The sequence below is a fragment of the Toxotes jaculatrix genome, chromosome 4 (genome assembly GCF_017976425.1).
Source record: "Toxotes jaculatrix isolate fToxJac2 chromosome 4, fToxJac2.pri, whole genome shotgun sequence".
In the NCBI taxonomy this organism is placed as follows: Eukaryota; Metazoa; Chordata; class Actinopteri; family Toxotidae; genus Toxotes; species Toxotes jaculatrix.
The window spans coordinates 1,973,348-1,988,541 of record NC_054397.1 but is presented as its reverse complement, the minus strand read 5'-3'; the positions used below and the strand labels follow the sequence as shown (position 1 = coordinate 1,988,541).

Below are 15,194 nucleotides of genomic sequence, written 5' to 3'. Positions count from 1 at the left end.
CAAAATGTCATAAAAAACGTCATAGTATAGTAAGGCATCAAAATCGGCCAACAAAAGTCATTTTTTAGAACAGCCTCAAAATGTCATGAAAATGGTCATAGTATAGTAAGAAGTCAAAATCAGCCAAAAAAAGTCAAAAACTTTTTTTGACCTCAAAATGTCACAAAAAACGTCATATAGCAGTAAGATGTCAAAAAATGCCAAAAATGTCAAATTTTTTTGAATGGCGTCATAATGTTAAGTTATTTAAGTAGTTTCACTATGTGGGAGAAACACCTGCTAATACATCTATTTCCTGTGTTTTGGCGAAGGGTCAACTTCTTGGTGCTTCCCCGCCCAACAATGTAATTTTGATGAAAGCTTTTGATAACTTTTACTCTTCAATCTCTTCTTAACCATGACAAAACATTTCTCTGCTCTCCCCAGGGAAGCACAACAGTATACAGGAACAGGAAAGACATGGGCTCCTCCCAGCAGGGAGGAAGGGAAGAGGAATAGGACTTCAATAAAATACAATGTGGAAAATAGGGCTAAAAATAATGCACACAGCGCTATGACTGTATCATCGTATTAGCATATCAGTCTGTTCAGAATGACATGGTCATCATTCCTGATTTTTTTCATCCACACAAGTATGTGGGAAATACAGCCACAATTATATCCATTTCCTGTGTGTAGGTGAAGGGTCAAGTTTGTGGCGGCACTACGGGTAGAGCATGTAACCCACACCAAAACTTTTGAGAACTTTTTGTCCTTAATGCCTTAAGATTCAACAGACAAAATTTCAGCTCGATCAAACCAATCCCCTAGGACAAGTTCGTTAAAATACAGCCAGTCCGAAACGCCAAATGGTGGCATTTTTCCAAAATGGCCGACTTCCTGTACTTCGTGGAATTTTTCTCCAAGAGGCTTTTTTTCTCGTCTCGACGTGATGCATCTGTGTACCGACAGTCCGTAGGTCTTACGGTGAATATTTTCACACTCTAGGAGGCACTGCAGAGCCGTCTTGTCAAACAAGAATTTTCATTGGGGAACAATTTTGGGCAAAGTTTGGTGAGCATTTGAGCACGTTCAAGGGGTCAAATTAGCCGACAAAGCGGCGGAAAACAAAAAGGAGAGGAATAATAATCCCTTCAGTTACAACAGGGCTTCGCTCGAAATTTCGTACTTGGGCCCTAATAATTTAGATTTTTCTGGGATGGAAAAAAAAAAAAAAAGGATCAGTGGTCAAATCTTGCAACAACTGATCAACCAACAAGAAACAACGTCAACACAGGGCTCTCAAGTCTCACGCTTTTCGGTCTTTTGTCACACACTACCGCCACACATTGTATTTCTCACGCTGGAAAAAAAATACCTGTAAATTTCTCTGGTGCGCCGTTGCTATGGAACTGGGAGGAATCAAGCACGTCTGCTATGGAGTTGAGCCTGTCACTTACCTGTCAATCAATAAAGGAAAGGGGCGGGCTAAGATAACACAACAAGCAATGAAAAAAAGCATAGTTATCACGTGATTCCACTACATCAGAAACAGAATCTGACTTCGGACCCCTTCACTCAGTTTTAATGACAACACTGAAAGTTCTGTTTTGAAAGTAAAGTTGTGATGGGATGTTGGTTGGTCCATGAATGGATGGTTGGCTTAAAATATTTCCAATACTTGTTCCAGTTCGCTATGACATATGTCTGGATCCAGCCTGTATTAGGACTAACTAATATCTTAAAGCAGCCCTGTTTTATTTATTGTTTAGTTCGAGTATTTTTCAATTAAATCTCAACTCTTTTTTTTGTCCTGCTGAGCTCCAACTTCCTCAGGACAGAAAGCAAATTGATTTTCTGTTTATTGTTTTCCATACCTACACGGACAGTTTGGATCAGGGCCACATCAGACCGCTGGTAAAGATTGACCTTAGAATTAAGGCTGCTTTCAGAAATGCGTTTAATCCCTGACTTCTCCACAAAATCTCAAAATTGTGATGATTTTTCTCGGAAATGAACCAAATCTGATCTTTATTATTTCAAAATTCAAGTCTTTAATTGACTTTCCTCTGAATTCTTTAGGCAAACAGTGCAGCAGTAAGTTTCCTATAGCACCTTTCTATGTGTCAGAAAGTGCTTCACAATAAACAGAACATAGAAAATAATAAATAGCTTTCATGTTACATTGATACATGGATGTTTCCATCAGTGTGACACTCTCCTTCGCAGCCTTCATCAACCTTTTAATGCAGAGGCGAGACTGGAAAACATCCACAAACCTCGCAGCCTCCATCCAACACGTCCGACTGAACGCCTTCAGCTCCTCCGCGATGTGACCGTGACACAAAAAAAATAAAAGCAACATTCTCAACGCAACTTAATTTCTCAGTGAAAGGAGAGCAAATGTTCAACAAGGTCAAACCTAATTGAAAACGATTCACTGAATCACTGTTCTATAAAGGCCTGATGGCAACCTTTTTTTTTAATTCCTTTCCTTTCTATTTCTCAAACAGGAACTCCTCCCAGGTCACCTTGGTAGTTTCGACTTCTTTTGGCAATTGCCTGAAATATTCAGTTTGCCTCTGGCGGTCTCAAACCCGCCCCCTTCCCCCATCCCTCCTCTTCTCTGTCCCTCATCCCCCAACCTCCTTTCCTAACTTCTCTTCCTTCCTTTCCTCTTTTCATCTCATCTTTTCACTTCAGTTTCGTGGGCCTTCATCCCAACCTCCACCTCCCTCTCCTTCATCCTCTCTTTTTTCCTCTCTTTCCTGTCTTGCTGCTCATTGTATCCATAAGATTCATTAGCCGCAGGGTGTGTGTGTGTGTGTGTGTGTGTGTGTGTGTGTGTGTGTGTGTGTGTGTGTGTGTGTGTGTGTGTGTGTGTTTCGGGCCGCTGGCTTCAGGAGGTTATACGGTGGATTCAATGAGCACCTGGAGACCACTAACCATGATCATATCAATAAAAGGACATCTGCTCTACGGCAAAAAAGACCTGCACGAGAGGAGGGGAGGAAAAAGAAAGGGAGTGCGTGAATGGGGGAGGAAAAGGAGGAGGAGGAGGGGAGTGAACAAAGAGGAAGATGATAGAGAGTGGAGAGAGGGTGAGAGAGGAGGAAAAAGATGAACAAAGGAGAGCAAGAGATGAGCGAGAGAAAGGAGGTGAGAAGAGGAGGAGAGGGAAGAAAGAGAGAGTGTGTGGGGGAGGGAGGAGGAGAAGAGGGAAGGAGAGGTGTGAATAAAGAAGAAGAGGGTGACAGAGGAGGAGAGATGAACAAAGAAAAGTAAGTGATAAAGAGACAAGAGGTAGAGAGGGCAGAAAGAGGAGAGGAAAGGAAACGGGAGAAGGAGGCTGAGGTGGAATGAAGGAAAAGAAGGAAAAGAGAGGAAATGAATAAAATAATTGCAAAGAAAAAATGAGGAAAATGAAAGAAGAAATGAGAAGTAGGTTTAAAAGAGAATATGAATCCCAGGAAAGTAAATGAGAAAAGAAAAAGGAAATGAGAACAGAAGGGAATCACTTAGAGAAAAAAAGATACAGGAAGAATCACAAGGAAAGAAGGAAAGAAAACTGCAAAAAGTGTGAGAGAGGAACAAACAGAAAGTCAAAGAAAATCGTGAAAAAGGAAAAGCGAAAAAGGAGAAAAGGAAAGAAAAGGTGAGATGAAGCCGAGAGACATGAACAAAAGAACTAATTTACTGACAGAAGACAGAGAAGATGAGGAGGAGGGTGGATGGAGTGATGTAAAAGACGAGAGTAAATAAGAGTGAAGAGGAGCAAAAGGGCGAGGACAGTGGAGAGGAGGAGGAAGAGGAGGAGGCGACGAAAAACAATGGAGGAGAGAGAAAGCAACAAGAAGCAGAGAGAAAATAAGAAATGGATGGTGATGGTGAGGGAAAAGAAAAGGAAATGTAAATGTAAGAGCAGCTGAGAGGATAATCAATACGAGAGGAGAGGAGACGAGGAGAGGAAACAGAAAGAGAGGAGAGGAGACGAGGACAGGAAACAAAAAGAGGAGAGGAAACAGAAAGAGAGGAGAGGAGACGAGGAGAGGAAACAGAAAGAGAGGAGACAAGGAGAGGAAACAAAAAAGAGGAGAGGAAACAAAAAGAGAGGAGAGGGGGCGAGGAGAGGAAACAGAAAGAGAGGAGAGGAGACGAGGAGAGGAGATGAGGAGAGGAACCAAAAAAAGAGGAGAGGAAACAGAAAGAGAGGAGAGGGGGCGAGGAGAGGAAACAGAAAGAGAGGAGAGGAGACGAGGGCAGGAAACAAAAAGAGGAGAGGAAACAGAAAGAGAGGAGAGGAGACGAGGAGAGGAACCAAAAAAAGAGGAGAGGAAACAGAAAGAGAGGAGAGGGGGCGAGGAGAGGAAACAGAAAGAGAGGAGAGGAGACGAGGAGAGGAAACAAAAAGAGAGGAGACGAGGAGAGGAAACAAAAAGAGAGGACCGGGGATGAGGAGAGGAAACAGAAAGAGAGGAGAGGAGACGAGGAGAGGAAACAAAAAGAGAGGAGAGGAAACAGAGGGGAGAGGAGACGAAGAGAGGAAACAAATGGGGGGAGAGGAAACAAAGAGAGAAGAGGAGACGGGGACAGGAAACAAAAAGAGGGGAGAGGAAACAGAGAGGAGAGGGGACAAGGAGAGGAAACAAAAAGAGAAGAGAGGAGACGAGGACAGGAAACAAAAAGAGGAGAGGAAACAGAAAGAGAGGAGAGGGGACGAGGAGAGGAAACAGAAAGAGGGGAGAGGAAACAGAAAGGGAGGAGAGGAGACGAGGAGAGGAAACAAAAAGAGGGGAGAGGAAACAGAAAGAGAGGAGAGGGGATGAGGAGAGGAAACAGAAAGAGAGGAGACGAGGAGAGGAAAGAGCCTTGGTGAAAACCCTTGGTGATAGCGGCAGATAACACCGGCAGTGCGGCTGAACGATGTGAGTGTTGTACACACACAGGTGGGCCTCCTTCTCTGCAGGTATGAAAAACCTGCTGCCCCCTGCTGCTGTCAGACGGCACCGACATGCAGCACAGAGTGAACCCAGCCTGTTGGACAGCTGCCGCTCGTGACCTCAGAGATTCTCAAACTCGGCCCTGAAACACAAAAAAAATCAATTTAACACTAAACTTTGACTTTCAAAGCTCAAATCACATTCTGTGAAAAACCAAAAGGTCGGTGAGTTTAAACGCAGGCTGAAACTGAGCGTGAAAGGTCATTCATGACCTCGGAAAACATTCATGACCAAATAACAACAACAACCAAAGACAAAGTTCATCGTTATTTACTGTGAATTGACTGAAATATGTTTTGAATTATTTGTGATTTTGGTTCAGCAGTTAAAAGCTCTGGAAAAAAAAATAGTACCTTAGGACGTTGACTTAAACGTCCTGGAACACGTTAATAACAAAAAAAAAAAAAATAGGTTCACTTACTGGCTTTGTGTGGAGCTCTCAACCAGGAGTCCGGTCTTCATACAGATGCTTTTTTCCATGAACAAGAATGAATTTTCCTGCTCGACATGAGTCCACTTGACTACTGATGTTATTGATACGCCGGCACCGGCACTGGAGGTGTTTCCTGTGTTTTTAGAGCGTTGAACTTTGTGATTGTTTGCTGTGTTATGTGTTTATGACTTTGCACTTTTATTCTTTATTTTTTTTCCTCTCAGTAGAAACAGACTGAGTTTTAAACTACAACAGAGCAAACCTCTGAGCTCTCAATTTAGGAGACATGGTTTCTATTTTATATTAATACAATGTGTATGTGATTAGACCAAAGCTTGTTTTGTTTTCCAAACCAGCAGCGATGAACATGTACATATCTGTCTAAATAGATGCAATAATGTATGTTTTATTTATGTTTTATTGGCGAACCATCTGTAATTCTTCCAGTCTGTCAGAGTGCGTCAGATATTCCTCTGTTTGTTTTTCTTTTTCCGATTTAATGAACCAATTTCCTTCCAGAGATTCAATACATTTCCTCTTCCAAGTTTTTCTAAGCATAAATTCTTCCTCTTTCAGACAAAGTGACACTGTCACTGAATTAATTGTCCATATTTTGCTCGCCGGCTGATGATTGTTTTATTTTTTTTTCCAAATTGCATGTGCTGTTTATATTTATCCAGTTTGGAGACAAACACCTCAGTTATTCTGTATGAGATCAATCATAGCTGACAATCAGCCTGCCATCCTTTCACAGCTCTGTGTGTGTGTGTTTTTGTTTTTTTTTTCCTTTGTGTGCAGCAGATCGTCGGTGTGAGAAGATGTGGAGGCTTTATTGGAATTGGGGGTTGGGAAAGTGCTGCTGCCATGATTTGATCCTCCTTTAAAGACACAGAGAGATGGAGAGAGAGAGGAGAGGAGAGGAGAGGGGGAAGGGGTAAAGATGGCAGCGAGGAAAGGTTGAGGGGGTGGTGGGAGGCCGGCTGGATGGGTTGCAGAGGTGGAGGTGGGTGGTGGTGGTGGGGGGGCTGCAGCAGCTTTCACCAGAGAGCAGACTGTGAAGGGTTTCTGTGTGTGCTGGTGGGGGGGGGACTGTGTCGAAGCCGATGGGGGTATATATTATGTTTTATGGTTACGAGGGGACGCATAAATCACTGTTTCATTAAACGGCTTCAGTCTCTGAGCGCTGCCCCCTCTCCCTGTGGGACATCCCTCTTTCCCTCTTTCTTCTCCCTCCATCCTTCTTTACTTTGTCCTCCATCTTTCTCTGCTCTCACATCTCCCTCTATAGCTTCTTAAAACTGGCCTCTCATCCTCCTCCATCACTCCATCTCCCTCTCCTCCGAGTCTCCTCTGCTCTCCTCTCCCCCCACCATGTCTCTCTTCCTCTTTCTTTCTTTCTTTCTTTCCAGCATTCTTTCTCTCTCCCTCTCAGTCTCCATGAGCTGCCATCACCCATCGACTCAGCCCGGATACTAGACAACTGTGACACAATGAGGTCAAAGGTCAGAGCAACAACAACAACAACAAAAAAATCAGAATCAGTGTCAAGGTTGAAGAGAAAGACAGGAAAAAAAAAAGAAAAGAAAAACAATGGAGGAGAAACAGCTCTTTATTTAAATAAATAGGAAAAAAGAAGCACTACTCGTCGTCTCTGCTCAGGTGAGGCAACATGAACCCAAACACTATCTGGTGTTTTGGTTTTTTGTTTTTTTGTTTTTTTGAAAAATCCCATGATGATGCAATGTTGGTTTGGAAACTTTTTTTTTTTTTTTTTTTGGCATCTGAAAACAAAGATTTATCTACAGTCTACAGATGATACAGAGACAACATCATCTTCAACATATAAAAATACTATGACAAAATCAAATGCATCATAAGCTTATAATATATATTACAATCTGTTAGGCTGCTACCGTGTGTAGATGTATTGCAGTTATAATAATAATAATAATAGCTACATTAGTTTAATTCTGATTCATGACACGACTCTGCCTTTATGAAAAAAATTAACTCAAAGGCTAAAAAACAAACAAAAACGTGTTAAAACTTAATATTACACACTTTTTTTATTTTAGTTTCACATCCATATAAATTACATGTCATCATATATAAAAGCTACATTTCCTGTGTGGCGTTTGTATGATGCGTTCACTGGCTCTTCTGACAAATGGGAGAGGAAGCGTTTGATCGGGACAAACACACGGCGTCGTCGTGTAGTGAAGCTCATTATCAGTGACGGCGTCTTGTTGTTGGAGGCGTCACACGACACACACACACACGACACACACGACACACACAACACACACACACACGTCTTTGTACTTCTGTACTTGTGAGGACCTTCATTCGTATGCTGTTTCAGACTTTTCCATGCTATTGCCAATACAATGTGTTCTGAACAAAATGATACCTTGATCTTAACAAACCTTATTTTGAGGAATATAAACATGTTTTTTTTCCCACAAACCCTGTTTTTTAATGGACCAGAAGTTCCAACCATTAATAAAATTTGTTTTATTATTTCCTTTCGTCCACTTCTCTCTGTCCTTTTCCGTGCAACATAACAGACTCTTGGCAGAGACTTGAAATTTGGTCGCTCAGTGAACTTTAAGTTAAATCGTTGTTGTGAGATGCAAAAAACATTTGCTGCGTTCAGCTTCTCAGACGTGAATTTAATGTTTTTCTTTGTCACGCTGAGCTGAATGTCTTCTGAAGACTTCATCAAGGACGTGGGATAATACAAAGACAATTTATGGGCAAACAATTTATCTATTAATCAACTAAATAATTATAAGATTAATTAATAACTCGAGTTACGGCCTTGTGGGTGTGAGCCTCAGCCATCCAGTCAGGAAATATGGTCACAACCTCGCCTTCTGTTCCTGAGTTGTGGCGTTGAATAATGGCCAGGAATGTTTTTTGCAGAACATTTTCACAGTGAACTTTGACCTTTGGGATGTAAAATATCAACACTTCATGTGTGTGTAAAAAAAAAAAACATGTTTTGTGAGGATCTTTGACCTTTGACCGGTAAAATCGAATCAGTTCATCCTGGAGTCCAAGTGAACGTTGGTGCCAAATCTGAAGAAAGTTCCCAGAGGCTGAGATTTCATGTTCACGAGAACATGATGGACGAACGGACAACCCGAAAACATTAATAATAATAATAATAATAATAATAATAACTGTGGCAACAGACGTAATGCAGCGCAGGCTTCTCCAACACAAAATCTGACAAAAATAATGCCGGCCTGACGTTCACTGATTTCATTCATATTGTACAGAAATGAATGGGAGCCAATGGAAAGAGAAGAAAAATACATGTTCAACCAAAATTTTAAACCTAAAGAACCTGAATCTGAAACAAAACTGTTAAATATACAAGGTTCGTAATTAACCAGCAAAAACCTGCAGACGCACTGGTCAACATAGTTTAAATCAGGAACTATCTGACGAAGTTTGAGATCTTCGACAGCACTGAGAAAGTGTTTATGCTTAATCCTGAGCCCTGGCCTCAACCTCGACCAGCTCTGAACCCTCAGAGACGAAGTGACGAACGGACAAAACGACCTGACTCAAGGTTTGATAAGAACAGTCCTCACAAAGACAGAAGAACAAGAACACGCACACACACACACACACACACACACACACTCCCAGCTCCCCCCCAGTCTAAACTGGGAGAAAGACTGTCCCCCGTGAACTCCGTCACCTTTGACCTTTCATCTGTGTTCATGGTTTGTCAGAGGAAGCGGAACAAGGTGACGGTTTGCTCCCAACGTCCATTTTAGTTTCTGAATGTTAAATGAAGTGTTTGTTTACCGACAGCAGCAGACGTGAACTCGCTTCTCAAACAGCAGGTGGCTGATGATTTAATGTCATGGACCACAGACATAATAATAATAATGATGGACTCCGCCTGTATTATCAAGTGGGAGACAGTGGACATGCTCGTCCACTCGGGGGGCTGATGTGAAGCTATTTTCAGTTTTTACGTTAGCAGCATATTTACGATAAAATCTGATTCTAACAAACTGCAGCATCAGCCTCACAGACACTAAGTCGTCTGGCCTTGTAAAATCTGATGAAATGAGCGTCTTATGTAAAAATGTAATCTGACTTAACTCTGTACAACCTGACGAACAGTGAGAGAGGAGGTTTGAGGAGGTGGGTGATGACCATCTGAGGCAGGGGCAGGGGCAGGGCCGTACACATAAAACTCAGTGACCTGGGTCAATTTCACAGTTTAAAGATTTCTACTATGAGCAAAGGTTTCATTCTCAATTAAAGTGTTTTTTTTTTTGTTTTTTTTACTTAAAATAAACGTCACAGCCTTAATTTACTCCATTTAAATCAGTTCCTTTGTAAATAATAAGTGAACTCCTCTGTCCTGATTAACATGACTGAGATCAGACATTTGCTTCTGATGTATTAATTTTGTCCTACTGGTTCCAGCCTGTATTCGTATTTCTGGCCTGGCTGATGTGTGGTTGTGTTGTAAGAATCCCAACACATTGTGCATCTCAGAGTTTGTGCTCATTTCATAAAATTTTGCCGACGCTGATTAAAGGTTGAGGGTCTCACCTGCCTGGTTAAAGTCAGGTCAGCACACGTTTAAACGCACACACCTGACACCTGTGACTGCCGAACAGCCTCGGCCACAACTTACAGAACAAACCGAGCACGCATGTCTGCAGTCGACTGTCTCCTGTTACTGTTCGGAAATACCTGCACATGAAGTCTGAGAGAGGAGATCTGTGGTTTTTAAAATGTCAAATTTAACCGTGAAACCATTTAATTCACAAACAGCTTCGATCAGTACCTTTCCTTCCCGCGAAGAGCAGCACTTCACCGGCCACACCTCAGAGACACATACGGAGAAGGCATACGGAGGCTTTTCAACACACGAGTATTAATAAAGAGCTGGAGTTAGGTAGTTAGCGCACAGGCTCTCCTGCGGCAGGTGAAGAAGAGGAAGATGACGATGAGGTTGACTCGTTGATTTCATGTCTCAAGAGGGAAGAACTGTCTTATGATACAAAACTGCGTCTGTGCGCAAAAACACACGAAACAAACACCGAACATGTCTGTTTATCAGTGAAACAATCCCTACAGTGTGTGTACCTCTTTAGCTTGGTGTGTGTGTTGTGTTTGGATGTGTGCGTGCGTGCGTGCGTGTGTCTGCATGTGCGCACCATCCCATCCACAGGACTACACGCACTCCTTGCAGCCACACTCCACAGGCTTCTCCACGTCTTGTGTGAACGTGGTCCCGTCGTCGCACTCGAAGGTGAGCCGCCGGCGTCGGACCCTCAGGGGAGCGCAGCAGGGGGCGGCGGCGGCGGCGGCGACACCCGGCTCGGTGCCCGCCTGGCACCGACCCCGACATTCGACCCAGGAGAAAGGTTTGGACGTCTGGCAGAGGACGGTGCCGCGCTGCAGCCGGTGGTAGTCTCTCACCGGCTCACCTCGACACGGGGACTCTGAGGACGGAAGCACACGGGGACGGTTGACAGAGCGTCCGGGCCTCAGAGGTTAAAGGGCCAATCAGTGTTGATTCAATCAACAAAAACTATAATGAAAAACACGGATGACACTGATTCTGGGATCAGGGGCGGAGCTTAATAAAAACATGCACGGTAAGTTCCCTCATCCCTCCTCACCTATATCACAGCTCTCTCCGGTGTATCCCTGCTCACAGGTGCAGCGCTGTCCTTCCTCTGTCTCCTGACAGCGGCCGTGCAGGCACCGCAGGCCCTGACAAGACCCCGCCGGCTCCCCCTGCAGGTTACACAGCGCGCCGCGATATCCGTCCTCGCAGTCGCAGCGGTACGTCTGTGCGTCCAGCACCACGCATACACCCTTCGCGCACCTGGATGTAAACAGAGTCAGCGAAGGCGTCTTAACGAGGACAAAACAACGGGAACCCGACGCTGAGCAGGATTTCTAAATGTCACATTAACCCTTTTAGCGCACGTTAGCGCGATGAGGAATGACATTTGTAAAGAGGACACATTTCAAAGTAAAGTGCACGATTTGTGCAACGTCTTTAAATGCCAGAACAAACCACACTCACTTGCTGCCTTCGCACGGGTTGACACCAGTTGCCGTGGTGACAACATCCACTCCAGTAAGGCCCCCTGTTATTGGCTGGTCACAGTGTTGTCCCGTCCAGCCTGGCTGACAGTGACACTGGGGGCCCTGTGAGAGAAGGCTCGTTTACTACTTCATTTTACCCATAATGCGAGAAAAGAAAAATCAGGCGTACATGTTTATACCTGGAGAATTATGTGCAAAAAAAAATATATATATATATATATTTATGTAAAAGATCATTAACCTTCTCCTCCTCTGTCTCCTTTATTCTCTGTCCCTGAGATGTTTTCTGCTTTTTGTGAAACATGAGAATGGAGAGCTCTTGAAAAATGAAATGCCAAGCCTGCTTGCTGTGACACATGAAATAAAATTTAAAAAACACACATTCAAGTGTTCTTCACCTCAGGGATATTTCTGATACATTAGAAATCATCCACGAGACCTCAACTGTTGAAGCATTCAAGCAAAGATAAACAGGGAATAAATAAATAGATTCTGACATTGAGGGGAAGTTCAGGGAAAATGAGTTTAACAGAAACAGAATTTTATAAAAAGTGCCTGAATTAGTTAATAGAAAACTATGTGGCTCTTTAACGTGAATGGGCCACGACAGCAAAGACCACATCAGGTTCCACTCCTCTCAGCCAAGAGACCTGAGGCCGCGGTGGACACGTGGCCTGGTCTGATGGATCTGGATTTCTGCTGAGGCCGCAGACGGTAGCTCCGTGTCCTACCTGTGCAGCATTGGGCTGGCAGATGCCGTGGAGGCAGTAGAGTTTGCGGCAGGCCTGACAGCCCGGCACCACCCCGGGCTTCATGTGGCTGCGGGTGAAATCCTGCAGCTCGTGGTTTATGTAAAGGTTCCTGATGCAGCCGTGGAAACTGGACATATTGAGGGTCTGAGAGGAGAGACCCAGAGAGGCAGGCATCACCTCCTCTGGCATACCTGGACAGACAAACAGACAACCAATCATGTGACGTGTTTTTTTTTTTTTTTTTGAAAGTTCAGTAAATTCAGCTGCATTTTCCCCTCTACCTCTGCTCTTACCTCCCACATACAGAGGGGCCTCCCCGGTCACCAGCTGGCTCCGGCCCTGACTGTCCAGAGTCGTTGGCTCTCCTCCGTCCACAGACAGGTTCACCATCCGGTTAAAGGTCACCAGCTCTACAGTGTGGAAACGCCCATCGTTCACGGTCTCAGCGCTGCGTACAGAGGAAGTAACACACACATTTTACATTAAACCCACAGTGTATGAACTTGTGTGAGGAAAGAAAAACAAGGAGCCATTAGGTGTCAGCCATTAGGATTGCACTTGCACAGCGCAGTAACACAACCTTGGACTAAAATGACAGATGATAAATGGCTGCTCCTGGCAGTTTGGCTCTCATTCTTCCATTCACACACACTCACACTCAGACCAGTGGCAAAGTGCCCGTCTGACCATCACAAGCAATTTGAGGTTCAGTGTCTTGCCCAAGGACACTTCAACAAATGGACAGGAGGAGCTGGGGATCAAATCTCTGGCCCTGTAAACAGAGGACGACCTGCTCGGCCTCCTCAGCCTCACAGCAGTGAACCTCAGTGCTGCTTTGGTATCGACCATGTGTCTGTTTTTGCTTATTCTTTGATCACATTGTCCCTGGTTTAAATCCTGGCTAACACGCTAGCAAACAGCTTATGTCGTTTCCTGTGCACTGTGAACTCTCCACCCGCGGAGCTGTGTTTGTGTCCACCTGATTAATGTCCAGTATTTACTTCCCTTTCAGCTCTGGTGCCGAGAGCAACATATCAAAACAATGGATTTAAATCTAAACACGAGCGCGAGTCTAAACGCTCCAGAACTGGGAGAAAACGTTCAGTGTTCTCAGCACAACGAGCAACCACATGACATTATATGGAGCCATATAAACCAGTGACCCTGATACTTTGATAAAACAGTGTGATAAACATCCCCACCAACTTCCTTCTGTTGACAACTGTTGCAATATTGAATTTGCCTCAGATGCTCTCATACGCCAGCTCAGCTCCTCTGTCGCTTCCTTTACATTTCTAATTTCAGTCCTGTCTTCTCAAGTCTCGTCTTTGCAGCTGCTTATCACACAAATAGCCTGTGTGTGTGTGTGTGTGTGTGTGTGTGTGTGTGTGTGTGTGTGTGTGTGTGTGTGTGTGTGTGTGTGTGTGTGTGTGTGTGTGTGTGTGTGTGTGTGTGTGTGTGTGTGTGTGTGTGAGCCTCCTCCCTCTTAATGTTGAACCATCCAAACATTTAAGCACTTGACACCTGATCAAGTGGACACTCAGCCTAAAGTGTCCTCTGGCTGCGTCTGTGATTAGAGCAGAACAGCGGCCGGTGTCATCGGTCCACTGCTGGATTCTAACACTAACTAAAGGTTGCGAGCGACGTGGCGGGGCCACAGCGAGCTGAGAGGCTGCCGAGGGTTCAATCAGCGCTCAGCTTTCAAAATCTGATGATGAGAACTCGACAATCAATCTGCGGCCGCTGGCTGGAGCCTCGTGGTTAAATGTAAAGTTAAACGTGGTCAGGGTGAGCAGGAAGCCGCCGTAACCCTCACACAGAAAAACGCAGTGTAACTCAGCTCAGCTCAGCTGAAAGGAAGTTTAACACATCAATAAGACAAAAATGTGAATGAAAATCAAATTGTGCGTTCTAGTTTAGGTTTATTGTCCTAACTTCACTTTGTTTTCCTTGTGGTAAAAGGACATTGTTTACAGTAAACTGGTCACTAAAAAATAAAGTGGAGGTACGAAGGTGCAGTAGGGCGAACTAGTCGTAAATTTAAAGGGAAAAAAAAAACAGTGACATTTTCTGAGATTAAAATGGTAAAAGTACAAGAAAACAACTCCCACATGTACGGGAGAAAAAATCTTATTAATCTTTAACTTTAATCTTCTCTAAGATCATGTGTGAGGAAAAATCCTGCTTTGCTTTGCCACAGTTCACCGTGCACTCCGACCAGTTTTCATAGACTGGATACTTGGGTGTGTGTGTTTGTGTGTGTGAATGTGTACATGTGTAGATACCTGTAGATAGCGGTGGCGGGCTGGTTCCCAGGGTCATAGGTGACCCTGACGTGACCCTGATGGAGCTCCACTGCGATTGGCTCGTTGTCTCCGTTATAAAGCAAGATACCGTTGTCCTCTGCTGTTGACACCTGAGACACACACACACATAAAAACACACCAATCAGAGTACGTGTGTGTCTGTGTCTGTCACGTGCAGAGCGCCGTCTGCAGGTACAGGCTCGTGTGCGTGTCCTCACCTGCAGCGTGATGTTGGCTTGAGGCCAGTTCTTGATGTCTTGAAGCTGAACGTAAGAATCTCTGTCCACGAAGTTGACGCTGACCAGCTTCTCGCAGCTCTGACCCTCGAATCCCGACAGACACTGACACACTGCGGTCCCCACCTTCTCCACACAGGGGGCGCCGTTCTGACACGGCGCCAGCTGGCAGGGTGACGGGGGAGTGAGAGCCACCTCACAAAACTCCCCGCTGACGATGGAAAGGAAGACATCAGAGACGATAACAGACAGTCTCTCACATCTGCTGCATCTGACTGATCACATCGAAACAAGACGAGCACTGATCCCAAAACTTATCCCAGCACCACAAACGGATATGATCCAATACCTGCTTTCCATCTTTGTTTCAACTGTTTTAAATCTCCACA

The 15,194-nt window shown here is 44.3% G+C and overlaps 1 protein-coding gene across 1 annotated transcript in view; it reads right to left on the bottom strand.

Annotated features, from left to right (window-relative positions):
• Window positions 1-7,104: 7,104 nt before the first annotated feature.
• Window positions 7,105-15,194, bottom strand: part of slit1b (slit homolog 1b (Drosophila)) — a 50,103-nt gene continuing 42,013 nt past the window's right edge. The window contains exons 32-38 of the mRNA XM_041036662.1: window positions 14,788-15,016; window positions 14,549-14,679; window positions 12,557-12,711; window positions 12,243-12,454; window positions 11,489-11,613; window positions 11,076-11,284; window positions 7,105-10,895 (exon numbers count right to left, since the gene is read on the bottom strand). Of these exons, the coding sequence (XP_040892596.1) occupies window positions 10,624-10,895; window positions 11,076-11,284; window positions 11,489-11,613; window positions 12,243-12,454; window positions 12,557-12,711; window positions 14,549-14,679; window positions 14,788-15,016 (1,333 nt within the window). The 3' untranslated portion in view covers window positions 7,105-10,623. The remainder of the gene's footprint in view (window positions 10,896-11,075; window positions 11,285-11,488; window positions 11,614-12,242; window positions 12,455-12,556; window positions 12,712-14,548; window positions 14,680-14,787; window positions 15,017-15,194) is intronic.